The sequence below is a fragment of the Polyergus mexicanus genome, unplaced genomic scaffold (assembly GCF_030449975.1).
Source record: "Polyergus mexicanus isolate NDT 795.1 unplaced genomic scaffold, iyPolMexi1.0 SCAF_9, whole genome shotgun sequence".
NCBI lineage: Eukaryota > Metazoa > Arthropoda > Insecta > Hymenoptera > Formicidae > Polyergus > Polyergus mexicanus.
Window position 1 is genome coordinate 9,432,355 of NW_027223329.1, and position 22,887 is coordinate 9,455,241.

Below are 22,887 nucleotides of genomic sequence, written 5' to 3' on the forward strand. Positions count from 1 at the left end.
ATATGTGACGTAAATTATAGATCTACAGTACTGGCAGTGAATATCGGAACACGGCCAGTCTCAACACGTTGTTGATGTGTCCTATAAGAGCCTTAGGTCGATATCACATTTGTCGTACGACAAACTTTTTAAGCGTATTGATTAGCTAATTTCTAGAGACTCGAGAAAGTTTCTATTTTGCAGCCAATCAGTATGCTTAAAAAGTTTGTCGTACGACAAATGTAATATCGGCCTTAAGGTTTGTTCTTTGTAGCTGAATGCTGAACTTCCTGCACTTTGATTATATAACAATAAAAATATATTTCGCGAAGAGATAAAAGTAATGCAGCTTGAAACAGAAATGTCTTAATACGCGAAAATCCATTTATCAGATATAAGGAGAATATTTCGCGTAGGTCACGAAATTTCGATTTGTGTGAGTCAATTGATCAAGTCTAGTTCTTTTTTTCGATTCAACCAATCAGTGCGAAGTACCCACGGATCCAGTCCCCACTACCTCTTGCGAGAATCTCTTCGCATACCTCTTCGCGAAATATATTCTCCTGGTAAATTGAAAACAAATTTTCGAGCGTTTTACGACACATTATCGCTCGTGAACTGCATTACCGCGTGACCTCTTCGCAAAATATATTCTCCTATTGATTTAGACGAATTTTCGAGCGTATTATAAAACATATATTACTAATCGATTATGACTGTTTGTTCAAAAATATTCATAATTAATATTACTAAATTCTCTCTCTCTCTCTCTTTCTTTCTTAAATATATACTTATTTTATTTTAAATAATACTTAATTAATTAATATAACTTAACTATTTTAATTAATAATAACATAGAATCTGCACGGAGCGTGACATTGAAAGAAAAATATATTGAATCATTTTTAAGAATTAATAATTGTATTGTCCGATTTGTATTGTGTGGTTAATTTTAGTGAAGCAAATATTTTCATATTGAAAGAAAAATTTGTATCTTAATTCTTACATTTGGCTGCAATTCGCAATCAGTAATTTTAAATATGATTCTTTCCGCTCCATTATCCGCGTTTCTCGCTTTTCGCAAGTTTTCTCTTATTTGTAGAATATTTTATCATTCATATATACGAATCGTATTATTACCGTTTGCATTATTCATCGATGTTTTCTCGAGCGTTACTCGGATGAATTGCGTCATGGAATTCATTTTTAATAATCACTTAATAGAAGCGACAGAGATATAGATGGCGGATAGTAGGAGAGCGTGTATATAAGAAGAGATCGGGCGCTCGATCATATTTTGACACATAAGTATTGGATGCATTTGAACGTGAGCCGCATTTTCTCTTGCGACGAATCTTTGTGAGACTTTCTCGTATAAGGACGATCGACATATCGTGCTGTGTTTCTTATTAAAATGCAATTGGAGAACGAAGTACAAATGTCCCAAATGGTGAGTTATCTGGAATAAAAAAAGATTTTCTGCATAAAATAATCAAATTTAAATAGTTTTTTTTATTCATTAAAACTTTTATTTTTATATGAAAATTAAACTCTACATTTTTTTTTAAATAGATAATAAATTAATGATTGTCATTCATTTATTTGCCCGAGATTTCTGAACAATTAGTTTAATATATGAATTGTCTATGTTGAGATTGTATCAGAAAAATTAAACTGATAGAAATAATTATTACATCTTTAATCTTATTAGCCGTTCTTCAAATTTTATATAGTTCTCGTGATTCTAAAACATAAATACGATATTGTATAATACGATAGTGTATAATGCGTCGTATTGTGGTAAGCGAACAAATAATTAACGATTACTGAATAATGTTTTGTTGTAATTATTTTCTAAAATGTTGATGTAACATTTTTCATGAAATATTTCAGGAAGAAACAGAGAGAATGAGAGACAGGACGAGAGAGTTATATGCTCTTACAATGTCTCTACGATATTATGTTGCAAGATTATAATATTGTTGCAATCTAATTGAAATGTTCCGTGCTGTATAAATTAAGATATCAGAAATATCATCTTTTTTTATTTGATTTTTTTATGAGCTATCATAAAATTGCACGTTTCTTTGCGGATAAAGCTTTAAGGAGAGCAATTAATTCACATAATTTTAAATTAGTCTTAGGTGAACTTTAAGAGAGAATTTTTCACTTTATAATTATATAAACAAGAATACATTAAACAACATTAAACACTTTATAGTTATTTAATACAAATAATTGTTAGCTAATAACAGATAATTGCAAATAATTAATAATTTGCAAATAATAGATAAATAACAAATGATAAATAAATGACAATTTTTGTCGATATTATATATCGTCAATTGTAAGCAAGTATTTGTATGCAAGCTATTTCAGGAACGCTATTCTATACATACTACCTACAATTATCTTTGCGCAGATAATATACCGTAGAAAAGCTGCGTAAAAAACACATAACGACACCGACAATCTAATAAAGATTACACATGTGCGTGTATGTATGTATAAACAATATTAATTAAACATTACATACACAAATATTGAAAAATTTTACTTTTATTCTGACATTATCAAATAATAATGCTTGCACAGCTGCAGAATAATTTTTATATTACTGTAATGAATCTGATTGAATCGGTACACAAGATAATATTTTAGTTATTATACTAATATTATTTCCAAAACGAGCAGCGATATAAGTTATAATATCTCGTATAAGCAATGGAATTTTCCTAATATTTCCTTATTATCGCCAAGTGTTTAGCGTATCTAGAGTCAAATGTGATAATTTCTTTTCTAACTTTAAGTTTTGTTTGTTCGGTGTGAACATTGTTATTGTTATTAATATCAACACAAGATGAAAATTAAGGCGTTACATGGGTATATGAATATGTAAAATACAGTAGAGTCTCATTAATCTTGGCCATTTTAAATGATAGAAACGGAAAATTTAATGTCCCAAGTTTAAGGAAACTTTATTGCATGAGAGATATAGCTTATTTTATAATGTTTATATATATTTGAAATCCTAAATTCGAAAAAAATATATAATTAATACGCGCGCATTCTTCTTTCTTTCTTTATCTATCATATATTACTAGTATATTGCATATTATCAGTATGTAGCATCAGTAATGTGTGCGCGATAAATATAGGATATCCCGAAAATTGAGGACAATAAGATTACAGGATGAAAATTTGAGAAAAATAAAGTAATAAAAGCATATACCATTATTTATTTCAAGAAATAGTTTTTGAAATATAAAGATTTAACGTTGGCCAATTTCAGACTATATTTAAGATAATCGCGTATTTGTTGTGTGTCGTATGTATACTAGTATTAGTGACGCAGGTATGATTCACGAATAATTTTGAAATTTACAGTATCTTCATTTAGATGATTGCGCGGTTGGATAATGCCTCATTCTATTTTTCTCTCAATCTGTGTTATCATTTATTACCAGTTTAAGCATACCAATTAATTTATTAAAAAGATAAATATGATATGATACTTTTATTATACCGTTGTCACTGATATTGAATCTTATAAACTGGTTACCTATGGGCCAATTTTGTATGCGAGTACATTCTGATAACAAATAATATTTTTCGATATCTGTTTAAGTTTCTCGTGTCGATATTCTCATCAAAAGGTATTATTTAAAACCTACTAATTTTATACTGTCTTGCTTAATTATATATTCCTTGATTTTTAAGGAGATAGAAAATTCAACGGTCATAACAATACCAAAGAAAACGATAAGAGATAAAAACAGAAATTTTGGCATCACCTACGGCATCGACGATATACCGCCATGGTATCTATGTTTATTTATGTCACTGCAGGTATAAGCATATATCGTACATACAATATATATTAAAAATAATAATAAAAATTAACATTGATAAAAATGATGTTTAAAAAAAAAAAAATATTGTTTGTTTTTGTTTAAAACATGTTTTTAATACTTACATATTAAAATTTAGTTAAAGTTTAGATTTATAAAAGGATTAAATATATAAAAAGTTTAGATTATTTAAATTATAAAAAGTTTTTAAAATTCTTATGGGACCCCTCTAATTTTTTTTAGTCCTCTTCCTCTAACCTTTTAATATTAATACCTGATGTGTTGTTCTAGTATATATATATATATTCTACATATATTATATTTTACATGAGATATATTATTTAATAATACACTCTACAGCATTACTTAACTATGATCGGCGCTATCGTTTCTATCCCTTTCATTTTAACGCCAGCTCTTTGCATGGCCGAAGATGATCCTGCGAGAAGTCATATTATTTCTACGATGATCTTTGTCACCGGTTTGGTGACATTTTTTCAGACTACTGTAGGATGTAGGTATGTACAATTATTATCATATAAAACAAAATATAAAATTGAATGCTGCAAAGTGATCTGATTATACACACCGGGAAAAAAAAATTGTTAACTTGACTAAATTCGTCCAACTAATTACTATTTCTTTAATTGAAATATTTTAATATTTTAAGTCAAATACGACATATTAAATAATTAAATCTAACATGAGGTATATTTGATTTAAATAGTTAAATATTTCAATTAAAGAAATACAAAGAAATAGTAATTAGTTGGACGAATTTAGGCAAATTAACAATTTCTTTTTCTCAGTGCACTAATTCTTTCAACTCACGTAATAATAAAATTTTATATCGATTGATCTCATTTGAGAAATACCGATAGTAAAATTTATGTGAAAAAAAAACAGATTTTATGCATTAGGTTGCCATTGGTACAGGGTGGTACCATATCATTTTTAGTACCGACTCTAGCAATATTAAACCTGCCGCAGTGGCAGTGCCCCGTGCCGGAAGTCTTAAGTCAGATGTCCCACGAGAATCGGACCGAGCTGTGGCAAATTCGAATGAGAGAATTATCGGGCGCCATTGCTGTTTCCGCTCTATTCCAAGTGATAATCGGATTTGGAGGTGACTTGAATTGTCAAATCTATGATAATTTTTTTTTTTTTTTTTTTTAACGCGATACATTTTAAAATCGCATGCTTATAGGTATCGTTGGATATTTGCTGAAATTTATAACCCCGTTGACAATAGTGCCGACAGTTTCGTTAGTTGGGCTGTCTTTGTTCGAAAATGCAGCGGATGCCGCGTCTCAGCACTGGGGTATCGCAGCTGGGTATTGCTTGAGAAGACTTTATATAAACTATTACTGTGATGATATTCAATATTGAAAATCTCTCGCGTATACTTTTAGAACAATAATACTGCTAACGACATGCTCACAAATAATGATTAACGTGCCATTTCCGTTTCCGATGTATCGCAAAGGCCAAGGATTCCAAATTATTTGGTTTGAATTATTTAAACTTTTTCCGGTAAATAGAAAGCAAAAAAGATCCTATAAATTCTGCAGTGATAATAATTTTTTGCATTCGTAGATTTTATTAACAATAATTATCATGTGGATAATTTGCGCTATACTAACGGTTACCGATATGCTACCATACGGTCATCCTGCCAGATCCGACAGTAAATTAAAAATAATAAGCGACTCACCGTGGTTTCGAGTACCGTACCCTGGACAGTGGGGCATGCCCACTGTAACGTTATCAGGGGTACTCGGTATGCTAGCCGGAGTATTGGCATGTACGGTCGAGTCTATCAGTTACTATCCAACTACCGCGAAAATGTGCGGTAGGTATATTCGCTTTATAGCCACAATTTTTTTATTTGGACAAGAATAACTAGAAAAAGGAGGAAAAAGATCATTTGCAACTTAACGTTTTCTATTAATGCATTTTATGATCCTCAATTGCCGATGATAGCAGCATGGATAATGTATAATATATATATAATAATTATTAACAAGAAATACATTTCAATGAAAATGCGCGTATATTAAAACGTGATCTAATAAAATTTATTGCGTATTATAATTTCTAGGAGCACCGCCGCCGCCGATTCACGCGATCAATCGTGGTATCGGCATGGAAGGCCTCGGTACAATATTGGCCGGGCTTTGGGGTAGCGGTAACGGTACGAATACATTTGGCGAGAATGTCGGCACGATAGGTAAAAGACAATTTTATTTTAAGCGAATTTTCCGTTGTCCTAAGCCTGTAGAAATACATAAACTGTAACTGTAAGCAAATCGATATTTTTTATTTGTTTACTACTTACAATCATACACTTGAGAATTGATTTTTATTTATGATCGTAAATCATGTAATATTATCATCTAACATTTGGGAAAATAATTAGGAGTTACCAAAGTTGGTAGTCGTAGAGTAATACAATGGGCGTGTATCCTGATGATCCTACAAGGTGTTATCAGCAAGTTCGGTGCGGTGTTTATCATAATTCCCGAACCGATAATTGGCGGAATATTTTGCGTAATGTTTGGGATGATTTGTGCTTTTGGTGAGTTTTTATATATTTATATGCGCGTGTATGTGTATTTAAATCATTAAAAAAGAACCAGAGTACATTATACATAAAGTTAAAATATTTAAATAAATAATTCAAAGCTCTTGCTATTTTTAAAAATCTATTGTTTCTTTTTTCTATATTTTATTATTACTAATCTAATTTCTCGTTAGGTCTGTCGGCATTGCAATATATAAATCTCAATTCTTCGAGAAATCTGTTCATCTTGGGCTTGTCCATGTTTTTTCCTCTGGTAAGTACATTCTCGGGAAATGCAACTAATTATTATATTTGCATATATATATTTTTTCATTATTTATGCATAAATGTTTTGGCTTATATAATTCTATGGGCGATCATTTTCAGGTTCTATCGAAATGGTTGATCAAATATCCAGATATAATACAAACAGGAAGCGCTATAATAGATAGTGTATTAACTGTACTACTCAGCACCACTATTCTGGTGGGTGGTGCTTTAGGCTGTCTTTTGGATAATATTATTCCAGGTATATTATTTATAATGTAATGGAAATAATGACTTTATACTAAATATATAATTTATTTATTTATTTAACATTAAAAGGTAATGCAAAAGAACGTGGACTAGAGGATTGGGCAAAGGAAATGGAATTGACGGATCGTGCGGTTGATAAAAAAACTGACGAAATATCTAATACCGAATACGTCCGGAGCACTTACGATTTTCCGTTTGGAATGAACTTGCTAAGAAGGTATTATTATACAAACTTTATTTTCGTATCTTTGCACGTAGATAATAATAATAGTTAATATATATCTTTCAGATGGAAATGGACATCTTATGTGCCATTTTTACCCACATACAAAAGATTATAAATCCCAGATAGCACAAAAAGGTCAAAAGACTTCTATAAGAGATACGTTAAATCGTTTTTTAGATTATATTTTTTTATATGTGTCATTTTGTCATGATTTTTGTAATCGAAAATATAAAAGACAAATATATAGCATATCATAGTTATAAGAAATTTTCTATGATAAATATGTATGTATATTCAAATTTCAAAAAAAGATAAAAAAAGCATCAAGTTTGTTTGTTTAAAATATTTTCTTGTACAAATATTGCTGTTTAATTATATATTTTATTGTTAAAATCTGATTTTCTACAAAAATAATTATATCAAAAAATTGCATGAAATAATAAAGGTAAATATCCGTAAATTCTTCTCTCATCTCAGGAAAAACTTTGCTCTCTAGACTCTCGCACGTGGGAGCGTGGAAGGCGCCATTGTCATGCGCGGCAAGAAGCGACACGACCGCGATGACGCGATAGCCAATCGGTTTATATTTCGTCCGTAAGAGCGAGAGGTTGGTTCTATGTGCCTTCTGTATTTTATATATCTATGGTGTAGACCGACAAAAATCATTAAATAAAAACAATATATAAAGTGATGTATAAATTAACAGCGTTATAAATCATTGTTTCTTATTGTTTAAAAGCTGATTTTTATAATTTTTTCAAGAACGAAAGATCTTTGAACAATGGCTGCTTCTACTGATGTTGCTACAGTATGTATATTATATGTCAGTTGACTTATACACACATATATATAGCAAGATATAATCTTAAAAAATCAGAATAGTATAAAAATCTTTAAAATGAACACAAATTACATTAATTGTAAAATATATCAATTATGTTCCTCAAATATAATATTATTTGAGCATATTGATCATTTATCGAAAAGAAATTGTATAACGCTTATAAGTAATGCTTAAATAATACTTAATAGTATCTATAATTATAATAAAAGCAATATATAATAGATTTTACTGTATGATTTTTTTTAGATCAGAGCTCAGAAATATTTAAATGAGCCATTGATAGAACGATGCAAAAATCTAGCTATGTTGATAGATGAATCGAGTACCACTGAACTGCAGCTTGTATTTCCTTTATTGATAGACTCCTTATTTGGAATAGTAGATAATATTGGATGGAATTTGCATAGTATTACACTGAAGAAGAATCCACATGAATATGAAGCACTGTGCAATTTTCTTAGCCCACAAGGACCAATGTTTTCTTTATGTTACAAATTGCTTCCAGACTGTTATTTAAAATATAATTTTCCAATATCATATCTTCCAGTATGTCTAAAAATTAAATTTATACTGCATATATATATATTGTTTTATATTTATTGCAGCTATGAACTTTATTGTTTCATGTTTTAGTCAAAAATACGCTCCATGTTGGAAGAAGCGGTAATATCGCCATTTTATCTCGATAAAATTAGAGATGATCAAGGAATACGTGTTCCTTCAGCTTTATTCATGAGTATCCTTTACCAAAAACTATATAGTTATTATGAAGTTTAACTGCTAACTAAAATTATGTATTATAATAATGTCTGCTAAAATCAAAGGAATGCTTAGTAATGTCTTGATTCTCTACAGTGTTTTCGGTTTATTCTTTGCTTAATGTATTTAATGCTTTATTAGCATTAATTTTTCCTTAATGCAGATATATATATCCCTTTGAATATTATATTTTTCATTTTGCATATCATCTAACCAATCCCTGGTTGCAACTGCAACAGCCAGAAAATATATGGATGAATTGGGAAACAGTTTATGTTCAATTAGCACATAATTATTTGTATCATTTCCTTCCAAAAGATAATTCTACCGTTTTACCAATGATTGGACCATATATCAAAAAAACTCCGCCAAGAAAATTAACTCAGTCACCAGAATTCAGAAGGTATGGGAACTTAATTTATTTTATATCGAGAAATAAGTTTTGTAAATTCAAATAGTAAATACATCTTATTTATATGTCTTAAATCCCAATCAGAGATTGTCATAAATTGCAAACTCCAAGACTTCTGAGAGCGTCCATATTATCACCAGGAACGACAAGCTCAGGATCAGGTGTACCGCAACAACAGTACCTACCACTAGTATGGAGAAGCGAGACTGTAGTGCAAGTTTTTCTTGATTTTTGGTTAGAATATACAGAGGACGAGCAATTGACTTCTCGTGTGAATACAACTCAGTTGAATACATCTTATTTAACTTCAATACCGCGGCGAGTAAGTTTTCTGTGCACAATAAACAGTAAGCTACAGTATATGAAAAAAGAAATATTTTCGTAAAATAAAAATATGAATAATTTTTGTTGTCTTATTGTTAAATATATTTGATTGTAGCTTCTAATTTCAGCATAGCATACATTCTGGTGAACATGTACGTCTTGTAAGAGCGTTTATAAAAACGCTGCATGAATTCACGAATAGTGCAACAGGTGACAAGAGTGCTATGGATGAATTGAAGAGGTATTAAGATATTTTATAATATATTCACATAGTATACATATGCATATATATACACATTTTATAATAATATTTTATATTGTACATATATAATTTCTTACAATTAATATTATTATTTTATCTGTACTTGCCAGAATAATTCTTCCTTCAGTTCAAGGAAAAATATATACATTTCTACGAAAAGCAATATATCATTGGCCATTGGATAGTTCATTTAGATTAATACTGGAAGCTTGGTTGAGTTTTATTCAACCATGGAGATATGTTCCTGAAATATCGTATACCAAAGAAGGGTAGATATATTTAATGTCAATACTGTCAAAGTACTATTGCTAATATTTGCGTTTTAATATTTTTAGTAAAGCAGAGGAAGAAGAAAGAGGTAAAATTCATGACACTGGAAGATGGATTTCTTTTGTTGCCAATAATTTATTAGCGTATACAGCTGTATTTCAACAGTTGCTTCCAAGATTTATGAGAACTGATCTAGTAGCACCTAAGAATGCATTAATGTTATTCAGAGTTACAAAGGCATGTACATTTTTTTTGACAGAATAAATTATTTTCTTATGCTTGATATATTTGTTATGAAAATATATTTTGCCATTTTCTATTCTATAGGTATTTTCGCAACCACATTTAGCAAAAATGATATGTGAAGTAGAAAGTTGCATGGATGAAGGCTTAAGTAAAAGCCGATTAACTACCAATCAATGGACATCGATTGTTAGGCAACAGATTCTCGAGCTGGAAGGTCCAACGTATCAATATGTACCTATGTTCTCATCAGCTATAACTTTACAGGTATTTTCCATTTTTCATATATCTCTGGATATCTATTGATTACTAGTCTGAAATTGATTTAGATCAAATTAGATACTAATTTGACATTAAATCAGTGATTATTATTATTGACTATTAATTTTTTTAGATTTTGTGTTACGATTTTCTTTATAGGTTGTATGGTTTTTAAGTACCATTAAACAAGCGCATTTAACGGCGACTAGTTTGGTTGAAGCTTTGGAAAACAGAAGAAGAGGAAAGCGTTTTTTGCTGTCTTTATTGGAATTTATTAATGGCGAAGATTATTCTTCAGATGACATTAGCATAGAAGAACGACGACGCGTCCCTCTACTCTTGGCTACCGCTCAGCAGCAACTGATAGACATATTTCAAGTAACTAGATTTTTCTTATACTTATAACACGAATCGTATATCTATGTTAGCGTGAATACCATACATACAATCGCGATTATTGCAGATCAAACTCGAAGACATTCCACAAGTTGCTATAGTGGCAGATCAAGAATATCACGATAGTATTCTATCAACTTCTTTTTGTCATCAATCACAGGTGAAACATTGTCTATGATCTTTTTAGTAAAATAAGTTTTATTAAAACTTGATTAGAAAAAAATATGATTAACTTATAGACGGAGTCTAGCCTTGACTCAAGTAGACCGGGTACTTTTGTACCGCTGCAAGAAGATAGACAAACGTGCCGATATATCGAGTATATGGGTGATCCAGAGCTACAACCGATTCGATCGAATGAATGTGCTTTTTTAGTTAGAAATTTCTACAAATTATGCTGTTACATCAATCTTAAGGTATTATATATATGTATCTTTAATGTATAACCAACTGTTGTTCGTCGATCTAACAATTCACGATTTGCAGTATCGACGTGAGATCATTGCACTGTACAACAGACGGAGCTTCTTTGGTAGTATTTTTCGGCAATTGATCACACCACCTGTTACGGTCATGAAATTACCAAAACGTACGCCTAATGGATTTATCCATGGTTGCGAGGAACGACTGCCACCTCGACTAAGTTTACGATCCTTAGCCAATTACACATTTCTCGTTAGTGTATCATGCGGGATATTTCTCGCGTGGCTTATCGAGTATGTAATTTCATGAGTTCTTTATAATTTGTCGCTCATTGAAATATATTTATGTTATAATTTTGGCATTATTCTATGCCTTTACAACGTTTTCTTGTACAGTTATAGTCCTTTCAAGTTCCTGGGATTTGCACTTTGGGTGTGGATTATGTATGTGATCATACGTGGCATGTTGCATCATTGTTTTCCATCTGATGCAAGTTCTTTCAGACCAAATGCAACTGCGTTTTCCATTAACCGATAATATTTTAAATTTTTTAAATGATCAACAAGATACAATTCTATGTAAATTGTTTTAGATGATATATTTACGAATATGTATAATAATTTTTGATATATAAATTTATATATATATAAAATTTAAAAGGATAAACTTTGGTGGATCGTAGATTTCATCAAGAGAATCAATTTTTATCAAGAAACCAGTGTCCTTTGATGCATCTTTTTCTGTTTGGATCGCCTATAATTCTATTTTGCTTTTTTTGTTGTTTTTTTCTTTAAATTTTATTTAAAGGACATGGATTAGTATTGTAAAACGTTATGCACAATACTGTCACACGACAGTATGGTTGCCTACCTTACAACCGATTCAAAGAAGGTTGAATAACTCCTTAAAGATGCGTCGGAAGACACGGGTTTCTTGATAAAAATTGATTCTCTTGGTGAAATCTACGATCCATCAAAGCTTAATCCATGGGTCCTGAAACATCCTGTATAATATATTTCTAATAATGTTTGTAAGCCACTACTCTTGGTTGTGTGTACTTACATTATAATTATTTATAAAAAATATACCAACGAAATGTTTGTATTTGCCATAAATGATAAAAAATATTAAAAATAATACATATATAAGAAATAATATATATACATTTTGAAAACATAATTTAATTGGTCCCTTTATTTCTCTTGTTTATATTTATCTTAATACAAAACAATTGTAAGCGCAAGTACCTTAAATATGGTTACTGCTTGTTAAAAAGGATTAATAATAATGTATAGATTTATACGAAATGAGAAATAAGTTTCTAAACTGTTTTTTTTTAATCGCTTATTTTAAAAATATTTCAAAACTTTTATCTTGAAATTAATAATACATTTATTCTATTTATTTATTTTATATTTATATTTTTTATTTAATTTGTAGAATTGTACTTTTAAAATGTATAATCATTTATTTCTCATTTATATGTTATTGATATTACGCTTATTACTGATAATATAGCTGAAGTCATTAGATAGATATCTTTCTTTTTCTTATAAAAGTTATTTTAAACTGTAATGTAAATTAATTAATTACTTTGGTCTACCATATATAATATTCTTGCAACAAACGATAAATTGTAATATCTGTTAGCGATTATATATGTGTGCGGATGCGGATGTGTCTAGATATGCATATGTGTGTGTATATACTGACTAATATAACAATATTAGCAAATATTAACTCATTAATGGCTTTATGCGTATCAAAAATAGAGAAAGCGCGAAAACAATTATTATCGTGATCTGCTTTGATCATCGTCACGATCTGAACGAGCTTAATCAACATAATGCACCGAGAAAATGAGGTTGCATTTGTCTCATTAGACAAATTGAATTCGAAAATTGACGCTAGTCGATCGATAAAGCTTTAAATGCACGTAAAAAAAATTAAAAATCTACACAACACCGATACGATGCGCCAAGAACAGCGGCGATCAATTCTTCTTTCTAATAATTATAAAACAACTCACTTTCGAAAAGTTAAATTAATTATGTGCATGAAGAAAGTTTATATACAATTAAATATAAATATATATAATTATATATAAAATATATATATATATATCCATATGTTTTTTTTGTTTTGTATAATCTCTATCCATATGTACATACAAGAAAGATAATAAGAAGAATAATTTTTTAATCGTTTTTTAAAATGGAATTTAAAGTTTATATATATATTTACATTTATATTTTTATATTTATATTTGATTATATATGAACCTTTTTTTCTGTGGGTATATTTATATCCTGTCTATACAAAGGGGACGTAAAAAGTCTCTTTAACAAACAAAAAAAAAAAAAAAAAATAGCGTGTTATGTGTTAATTTGTACAATTTCACGTCACGCGCGGCCTGTAATAAAAATAAAGCACGCGGCTAAGAAACATAATACCGCGTAAACTTTGTGTATCTGTAGAGGATGGTTTTTAATTAGATTTTTTTAGATATCGCAACCGCGCGGATGATCCGTGCGTCTTTATATTATTTTCTGACTCTTTCTCTTTTTTTTTACACGCGACTTTCCTTAGTAAAACATCTTTATCACTTCTGCAGTAAGTAAAGCTCGCGTTACTTTCCACGCGCTTTCTGCTCCTACTTCGTTAAACTTGTACTTGTTTAAACATATTTACGGATTGTACTTATATACGTGTAAATTTAAGTGAATTTATTTACGCGTGATATGTTTAAATACTATTTCAATATCCCCATTCTCGATTCCAAATCCATATATAAAATTAAAAATTAAAAATAATTAAATTAAAATTAAATATATTGCATAATTAAATATATACTTTAGGAATTTAAAGAAAAATAAATATAATATAATTTGGGCAATTATTGCGAAAAGCTTACACGCGATCGGAAGTACTACTGAATTTAACAATAAGTCTTATATTCCAGCGCGAAGCATTAGTCGTATTAAACCATTAGATACTCGGCAGTATATTCAAGGGTGTGTTTACATGGTCGATGTAACACGAACACGACCCATTTTCGATTTAGATCGCGTTCATCGAGAAGCTGCTACCTCGTGGCGCGAAAGAAAGAGAGAAACCATTTAGTTTCGCAGCGCAATTAGAGATCCTTTATGCAATGTCAAGCGCTCCGTTATACGCCAGTTACGGACAATGAACATATAAGAATTATCACGAATGGACCCGTTCACCGTTCGTTAAAGCCACCAGCAGCAAATGGGAGGTGTCCAAGTTGAACAGTTCTCCGCTGTTTTTTTCAGACGCCGCGCGTCTGGAGCAATGGCTCCGCAAATTTATCGTACCACACTCATTGTCGACGATTAATCCCGATTCTATCGAACAAGTGCGATTGTATTCTACGTTTGATGAACACATTGTGAATAACACAAGTTAAATTTATTTTTTAATCTGAATTATCTTCTTTTTTTTTAAGTATTTTTAAAAGACTTCAAAAAATATAAATATATAAGATAAATTGACACGCATAAAATTAAATAAAAATGTTAAAAATGAAAGGATAACAAATATTTGAGATATTCTATTGCTTCACAATTTGGTAAAAAAAAAAAAAAAAAAAAGGTGTTGGCAATGTGGCAAAATAAGAGCTTGTGAAATATTCACACATTGATATTCGCGGTTAAGAAGAGCGACGTTTGTCTCAACCACGTGAGGGGAGAGGGAAAGAGAGAGAGAGAGAGAGAAAGAGAGAAGATATGATATTGTACTTCACATATCTATGTGTATTCGTGCGCTCGTATTGGTATGTATATACGAGAAACGTTTCGTTCACGAAAGAGAGAGTGACAAATGTGTAGACTAATTTACCCGGTTAGCCTTGATAGTAATTCTACCCTTATTTCCCCTCTCCTCTATCATATATCTATCGATGTCTAATAATGTCGGGCGACATCAAATGTTCGGCTCGGGTCCCATCAAATGATATCTCGCGCTCCCGACCCATCATTACGCACGCATGATTTGCTAATACTAATTACGGTCGATGATCGTCGTCTTTAACTGTTTTACACAGAAATAATTTTAGCTCACAAGGATCCTATGAAATCGAACGATAAATTATCTTTATAATTATTTTTATTCGACGATACTCGAAAGATTACTATATTTTACATTAAGCTCTCGTCGCGCTTCTTTCTCTATCATCGATTGTCGAGAAATATCGTTCGCGATATCTGCAAAAAGAAATTAATATAATCTCTATACGTTTTTGATATTCGGAAATATAATTTTACACACGCTATTAAAACAGTATTATGTCTTAATAATAAGATATTATAGCTATAGTTCAATTTCTTATATGAAATGTGTGTGTGTGAGATGTTTGTTATGAGGCAGGATGGAAAGATTCGAACAAAAAATCAATTTTTTAATTTAATTATAGGTATTTTGTTCTCTTATAAACAACCCTGTTGATTTTCCTCGTTGTTATCTGTCGCTCAAGCTTTTATGCAAATACAATTGCATAGCCATAAGCAAGAGTAATGACTTACGTCAGATATAGAATTTTTTTTTCGTCCAGGCCATATTGCGCTGATTGTTACAGAGAACTATCAACATAGTTTACGTTTTTCTCTATATAACGCTGACGATATAATGAATCTTGCTACCTAATAAACAAAAAAATGTCCGATTGCGCCCTACTCCTCTCTGTGATATTGCGGCCATTCATTTAGCACATGCAATTGTTTAATCTCATCTTATTTTGATTCGCGCGCACGAATGTAATTTACATAAAGTATTAAGTGAAACTTGAGAAAGAAAATCAAATGCAATTTCATACCAATAGTTTTACACGCAAATTTCTATCAAGCATAATTTTTATTTTGATTATAATCAAGTTATTATATGTGACATAGAATAGATTTGTTACTTTGCACTTTCGGCATTTAGAAGACAAGGATAGCAGTGAAGAATATAGCTTCTATAGAAGGATAAGAAATAAAGTATAGAAGAAAAATTGAAAAATATATTTGACACGAACACATCTGCTACGAGCGAGAAACTGATATTAATAAGTTATGGGAGAATCTCCATGTTAAATTTGATAAACTTATCACATCTGTCCGCACTATATCGATATTACACGACCACGTGGTCGAATGTAACATATGGAACGCGTCAAATAAGTCTTCCCTTGACGTTTTGATAACGTAGACGTAAGGAAAAACACGAGCAAGAGAACACGGGCTAGAGATTCCACCTCCACCTCCTCGTGTTTTCTATCACAAGGAACACCTCAGTTACACGCCACAGGGTTGCGAAGGCGGACGCGTTCGCTTCAGCTTTACGGTTCGCGTATTACGGAGAAAGAACCTTGTGTGTATCGAATTAATTAATATCACGTATAAAATATATATATATATATATATATATATATATATATATATATTGACCATAATATAATAGAATTTATATAAATATTTAGCCAATCGATGGACTCTCTTAACGAGAACTGGCAGATTTTACGCAGCAACTTTTCCCGCTCTTTCAATAATGTATACGAATAACGCGAGAAGAACGCAAATTAATATTGTAACGACGATCGAATTCGCAATCGATAACAGAATTTTGGCACGCATGATTTCGAGATATGATTGGTGATCATACCTTTTAATTCGTGCCTCTTCGACTACTTGGTGTAATACAGTTTTTATCGCTCTATCGAAAAAATCGAGCTACCGCGAGAAATAATGAATGATAAAAATAACACGTGATTGATCGTGAGAAGAAATGTGATGTAAAGCGTGTATATGAGGACGACTTCCTCGCTTTGCTTCGCAGCGACATGATGGTGTATCTACGAATTCGCGTGACACAAAATACAGCTCCATTAGATGTTATCGCGCGGAAATCCATCTTACGCGCTCACGTAACTCGATTTCGCTGTTCTTCCTAAGTAAATGGAAGCACGACGTCCGCTTAGCGTATCACGCGAGACGAATAAACGATCGATCGATCGATCGATCGATCGCCCATCCATCTTTTCCGATGCGCGTGTAGATCACGAGAAATCGTAAGGTCGAAAAAAAAAAATTTAAGAATATCAATTATCAAAAATATCGAAAGGAGAGCTTGCGAGAATTGACGAACCGTTCATAAAACGAGGAAAGGTGAACCACTTATACATATATACAGTGATGTGCAGAAGTCACGTGTAAATCTCATGTACGAAATTGATAGCGCAATATTTCGATTTTTTCCAAGATCGATATTTATAGAGACAGCGAAATAGAAAAAAAAAAAAAAACTGAAATGCTTTTTCAATGAGTAATCGCTGAAGAATCGTTAATTCTGGAACAAGCGCGTGAGTGATAAATTAACAGCATTTTTTTCTGGCGTTGATGACGAAATCTATGATTTTAAACGATTTCCATCGAGTGAACTAATTTTATATTCAACGAAAAATAGAATTTACGAATCTAAACATAAAAATAGTGTGCGTGTGTGTTTGTAAGTAACAAATAGAGAAATTTACGTATATATGTAAAGAAAATTATAAATACACGCACGTACAATTATTCTTTCGACATTGATACAGCGAGCTAGCTTCAGAATACAACCGTTCGAGAGTTAAGGAAAGAAAGAAATTAATAATTATTAAATATCTAAGAGATATTAAAAATTCTCCGAAGAAGCGATGACTATATTGCTTGTCTTTTTCAAAAATATCGCGATGTCGCATTTATGAGCCAACATCACGATTGCATCGGTTGACTTTATATACCGCGTGATACTACAAGTATCATGCTTCGAGATCGAGAGGTAACAACGAGAATCGTCCACCTGTATCCTCGACGACGCCGATAAAACTATCATTTTGTTCAACAGCGATAATTGCGATGGGATTCGCGTCAAATACAACCGATTCGATATACGATTATTTGGATGATTTGAACCCAAGGAATGCGTCGTCGGTGGACGCGAAACTGAATCTGCCGTACACCGTTTGCGAGATTCTAGTGGCGATATGTGCCGTCCTCGGCAACGGCCTGGTGATCATCGTATTCGGCAAAGAACGAAAGCTACGCAGACGTACTAATTATTATATCATCTCGCTAGCAGCGGCCGATCTTCTCGTCGGTCTGTTCGCAATCCCGTTCGCGATCCTCGCGAGCATCGGTCTACCGACGAATTTACACGCCTGCCTGTTCACCGTATCGGTCCTCATCGTTCTCTGCACCATCAGCATCTTTTGCTTGGTGGCAGTGTCCATTGATCGTTACTGGGCGATACTGCATCCAATGGGATATTCGCGCACTGTACGCACCAAAACTGCCATAGGTGAGAGATCACCCTTCGTTCACAGCTCTAACGTTATTAATTTGATACCCGATATCGGACGCTCGTGTCACGAGACCTAACGGCAGACGATCCGCACATTGATCCGAGGTATCGTTCTTCCATTCCCACGAGGAACGACAGGAACACGACATCGCGGCATAACGATTACGTAATTATACGTGAATTGATTTTTTTCATTTTTCATTTTAAAGAAATACTTATTTTCGAGTAATCAAGATTGCCGATATATTTAATGAAATAAGTCATCGCTGACAAAAAATATTATATTTATTTATAGATTATATTGTAGTTGTATTTAATATAATACACAAAAACAGGGAAAAATTATTTCTGATCTCCAAGTTTATTTTAAGTGACGTTAATAAAATTAATTCTAACTATTTATATATATTAAAATACAATTTTTAATATTTCACTCAACGCATACATTTACAATGAAAGCGCGATGTGACAAATATGATTCTGGACTAATTCTATAATAATAATAAGAATTATGATTTAGATATCTATATGTAATAGCTTAACCGTTCAATTACAGACTTGTTTAGTTAAGGATCAGTTACAAAGGAAGCTTTAAATTAGATCTTTAGATACGTTATTAACTAATACAGTGATGTTAATGAAAGAGATAAGAAGGCTTGATAGCTATATAGTATAGTACCCTAATCTCACTTTCTAAATTACATGTTCGGATGTAAGGACACAAATACGGCAAGCCAATAATTACACGACATTGTGCGTAATTTGTAATTCGTGCCATATTCGTTCTAAATTGTGCGACGTCACATTCCGACGAATTCTTTTGTCAAACGTGAACCCGCGCATACGCGCACGCACGCACGTACACGCACGCACAATGTACACACGCGACGACGATGACGATGACGAGACCATGTCCCGTTTCATTAATAATGACGAATAATCGAGAAAAAAATAAACCGATTAGTAAATGATTAACAGAAAAAAAAAACGCTCGCTTTCAGGTATAATATGCGTATGTTGGATAGCGGGCACTTTAGTAGGGTTCCTGCCTTTATTCGGATGGAACGCCGGCGAAACGAACGATCACAGATGTATTTTCACGAAAGTTATGGATTACGACTACCTCGTTTTCCTATACTTCGCCACAATAATCTTTCCCGCCTTGCTAATTGCTGCGTTCTACGCCCATATATATCGGGTGATCGTAAAGCAGGTCAGTCGCACGAAGGACTGAATGCCGACATGGCAAACAGCGATGCAGGGAAAATATCTAAGAAGTGTAACGGGTACGACGGTTGTAGCTACAGCAAATCGTCACGGTGGACTCGAGCGGTGGTGGTACCTTTCGCCGTCTCGGAGGTCTACGTCTCGGCGGGAGTCATCAAACTACGGGGACGATGCTGCGTGTGCTCGGCGCGGCGCGCAAACGGGAGGTCAAGGCTACGCAGAATCTCTCGCGTATCGTCCTCTTCTTCATCGTCTGCTGGTTTCCGCTGTACACGATAAATTGCGTAAAGGCTTTCTGTCCCAAATGCGAGGTGAACGATCTCCTAATGAATTTCTGCATCATCCTCTCGCACATCAATTCGGTCGGCAATCCCCTTCTCTACGCCTATCATCTCAAGGATTTTCGCATCGCCCTCAAGAATTTCGTCTGGCGACTGCTTTCCCAGCACAGCGACGTCAAATCGAGCGTAATCAGCGTAATCAACGATCGCGGATCCCTCGTCGGTTCGCGGAGACAGCATCAGGCTCAGCGACTTAGCGATTTTCCTCAGTCAAGGAGTCAAAGATCGAGTATGTTACGTCAGGTGCGTAAATCTGTCTATTCGATCGTATATTTAGTTATATGTCAAGTGTGAAATAGGAAGAAAAATTCTCACTTTAGCGTATCTTATTTTTTTTCAAGAAAAGAAAATGAAAGAGAGAAAATTTATTATTATTTTTTTTTTTTTATTTTAAACTTCAGGATATTATATAGATTTTAAATAAATATTAGATAATAAAGCAGCATTGGGGAGTATTTCTGTAGGACTGTGAGTATGTATGTGAAATTATTTACTTTGATTATAAGTTAAATTATTTTTTGTATATAAATAAATATGTTCTATATGTTTGAAATAACATGCGTGCCACAATAGATGCGCTAATATTTCGCGGTTAAAACATTGTCATAACTTATAATATAGCTAAAGAACAAACAACCGCAACTTAACATAAAACATACAACTTATTATTAATATAAAACTATTACGTTTTTCCATCAAATTTTATGTACCAGTTGCAATATATAATATATATAAATTTTAAAATCAAAAAGAATCTCTTATTTTAATTTATTAAAATATATTTTATACATGCGACTCCGAATATCAATGTATACTTACACACAAATAAAATATTCGTATAAGATCGAGATTAATGGCAAAATAGATTCAAAACTCTCTACATTAATAAGAAATATAACCAGGATAATTAAATTACATAATTACATTCCACATAACATTTGCCTCACTCGATTCAATTCACGTTTCATTCTACAGTCTATCTCTATTGGGCATTTGCAGGTACTTGACAATAAGAGGACAGGCAGCGCACGTTCCGAAAGGCGCGTGTTATCGACGCAAGAAAAAGAGATACGTCAAAACATTGTTGATAGCAACATCATGAATGAAATTACGGTCGCAATTAATAATGCACCGTCGAATGAGCGATTGAGCGAGGAAGAGGTGGCCAGCGAGGATGACGCGAGCGTTCGCGGGATCTCACCCTCGATGGAATTGCAAACGTATAAATCGCTATTGCCCCTCTTGCCCGCGCAGGAAGACCGAATCGTGGAAACGCCGCCCGCATCGATTTTTATGATCGAGGTCAACGTGTTAAATCACACCGCTCCCCGATTATCTTCTGGTTCTAGAGAAATCTCGAGATAGAATTGATGACAAAGAATAGGATCTTTCCGTTTTTTATTATTCTCACCATTAATCTTTTTTATTAAATTATTTTATTATTATCATTTTCTATTTTAATCATTGTTTCGCTAAAAGTGCCATATGTTACATATATGTAAGTTTACATTCAAATAAATTATGTTTAAATAAAATAAAACAATGATACTCGGTCTACACCTAAACAAAGTGATAAATGTGATAAGTCTATAATTTTTTAAATCATGTATTGTATATAAAAAATTAAAATAAACTAGAATAGATATTTAAAAATTTATAGAAATATCATCTTAGGATATGTTCTAGAATGTTCGATTACGTTAGAACAAGGATGATAATGTCTGTATCGTGCGCGGAATTCACAAAGCATTGCAGAATAATAGATATGCTGATGAGAAGAACAATATACTTAATATTGTACAAAATAGAACAATATGCATGTGATTATGATATTTATTCATGTCTACATATTCTCAAAGTAGAACACCTGGCACGATGTTTGTACAATATTTGCGTATTATATTGTTTGCATAATTAAATTATCATACAATTCCACTTTTTTTTTTCTCCTGCACTTTCACATCCTCTATAAAAATATTTAATTTATAGGCATATTTGGTGAATGTGGTGATGTTAACAATTTTTTAAAACTTGTGTGTATGTGATAATAAAAATATCGAGATATAAAAAATTATTTTTAGTCATTCTTGTTATTAAAAAATAATAAATTGGCAAAATATAGTTTGAAATCCGAATAGATAACAAAACTTGACATCAAGTTTTATTCGAGAGAGGCATAATTAAAATTTTATAAAGATAAGTGATCCAATTAAATTTTTTGATAAGGAAAAAAATTGTTTTACTTCTCAATGAGTTTTGTCCTGTCCATTAAGTACGTTTGTGTTCTCGAGAGCTTTAAATATATATTTATTTTTAGCAGTTTTTTGTTCTTAATAAAAATTCCAATTGCATTAAGTAATTAATGTTAAGTAAATAAATGTTGATAAATTGACGATTAATTCTTTATTTCCTCTTCTATTTTATATTTTTATATTATTAATTTTCGAGTCGACTATGTTCAGCAGGTCCATCTATTGGATCTGTATGCTCAGTAGGATCTCTATGAGAACATTTCTATGGTAAGTCGTACGTTTCATTAAATTTTGAAACGCATCATCTCATCTACAATCTACACTATATCAATAATGCGTGATAAAACGCGTATGTAAGATCTTAATACAGATAGGCACA

General features: G+C 32.0%; 3 protein-coding genes across 7 annotated transcripts; all 3 read left to right on the top strand.

Moving 5' to 3' along the window:
* Positions 1–1,255: 1,255 nt before the first annotated feature.
* Positions 1,256–7,743, top strand: LOC138936248 (solute carrier family 23 member 2). Of its 4 annotated transcripts, none has more exons than XM_070301491.1 (14): positions 1,256–1,429; positions 3,700–3,828; positions 4,191–4,348; positions 4,751–4,956; positions 5,038–5,164; positions 5,243–5,363; positions 5,427–5,682; positions 5,932–6,060; positions 6,250–6,408; positions 6,588–6,667; positions 6,781–6,922; positions 7,000–7,147; positions 7,220–7,291; positions 7,653–7,743. In XM_070301491.1, exons 1-13 carry the CDS (start codon positions 1,394–1,396, stop codon positions 7,269–7,271), a joined length of 1,743 nt encoding a protein of 580 aa, XP_070157592.1. In that variant the 5' UTR covers positions 1,256–1,393; the 3' UTR covers positions 7,272–7,291; positions 7,653–7,743. The 4 variants fall into 4 exon arrangements, with proteins under 4 accessions (XP_070157592.1, XP_070157593.1, XP_070157591.1 ...); XM_070301492.1 differs by having other exon boundaries at positions 7,634–7,707; XM_070301490.1 differs by lacking the exon at positions 7,653–7,743 and having other exon boundaries at positions 7,220–7,365.
* On the top strand, positions 7,671–12,477 carry LOC138936247 (sphingomyelin phosphodiesterase 4). 2 transcript variants are annotated; one of them, XM_070301489.1, is made up of 15 exons: positions 7,671–7,763; positions 7,919–7,964; positions 8,247–8,546; positions 8,634–8,736; positions 8,931–9,162; positions 9,256–9,493; positions 9,624–9,736; positions 9,868–10,026; positions 10,093–10,264; positions 10,355–10,537; positions 10,691–10,909; positions 10,995–11,087; positions 11,167–11,343; positions 11,414–11,643; positions 11,746–12,477. In XM_070301489.1, the coding sequence occupies exons 2-15, from the start codon at positions 7,938–7,940 to the stop codon at positions 11,885–11,887; spliced, it is 2,388 nt and encodes a 795-aa protein (XP_070157590.1). In that variant the 5' UTR covers positions 7,671–7,763; positions 7,919–7,937; the 3' UTR covers positions 11,888–12,477. The 2 variants fall into 2 exon arrangements, with proteins under 2 accessions (XP_070157590.1, XP_070157589.1); XM_070301488.1 differs by lacking the exon at positions 7,671–7,763 and having other exon boundaries at positions 7,801–7,964.
* Positions 12,478–16,270: 3,793 nt separating this feature from the next.
* LOC138936077 (adenosine receptor A2b) lies at positions 16,271–22,409 on the top strand. The gene is given in 6 exon segments (XM_070301153.1): positions 16,271–16,720; positions 16,811–18,685; positions 19,690–19,901; positions 19,990–20,499; positions 21,256–21,582; positions 21,584–22,409. Coding segments are annotated over 5 exon segments (1,548 nt in total). The 5' UTR covers positions 16,271–16,720; positions 16,811–18,243; the 3' UTR covers positions 21,641–22,409.
* Positions 22,410–22,887: the final 478 nt, after the last annotated feature.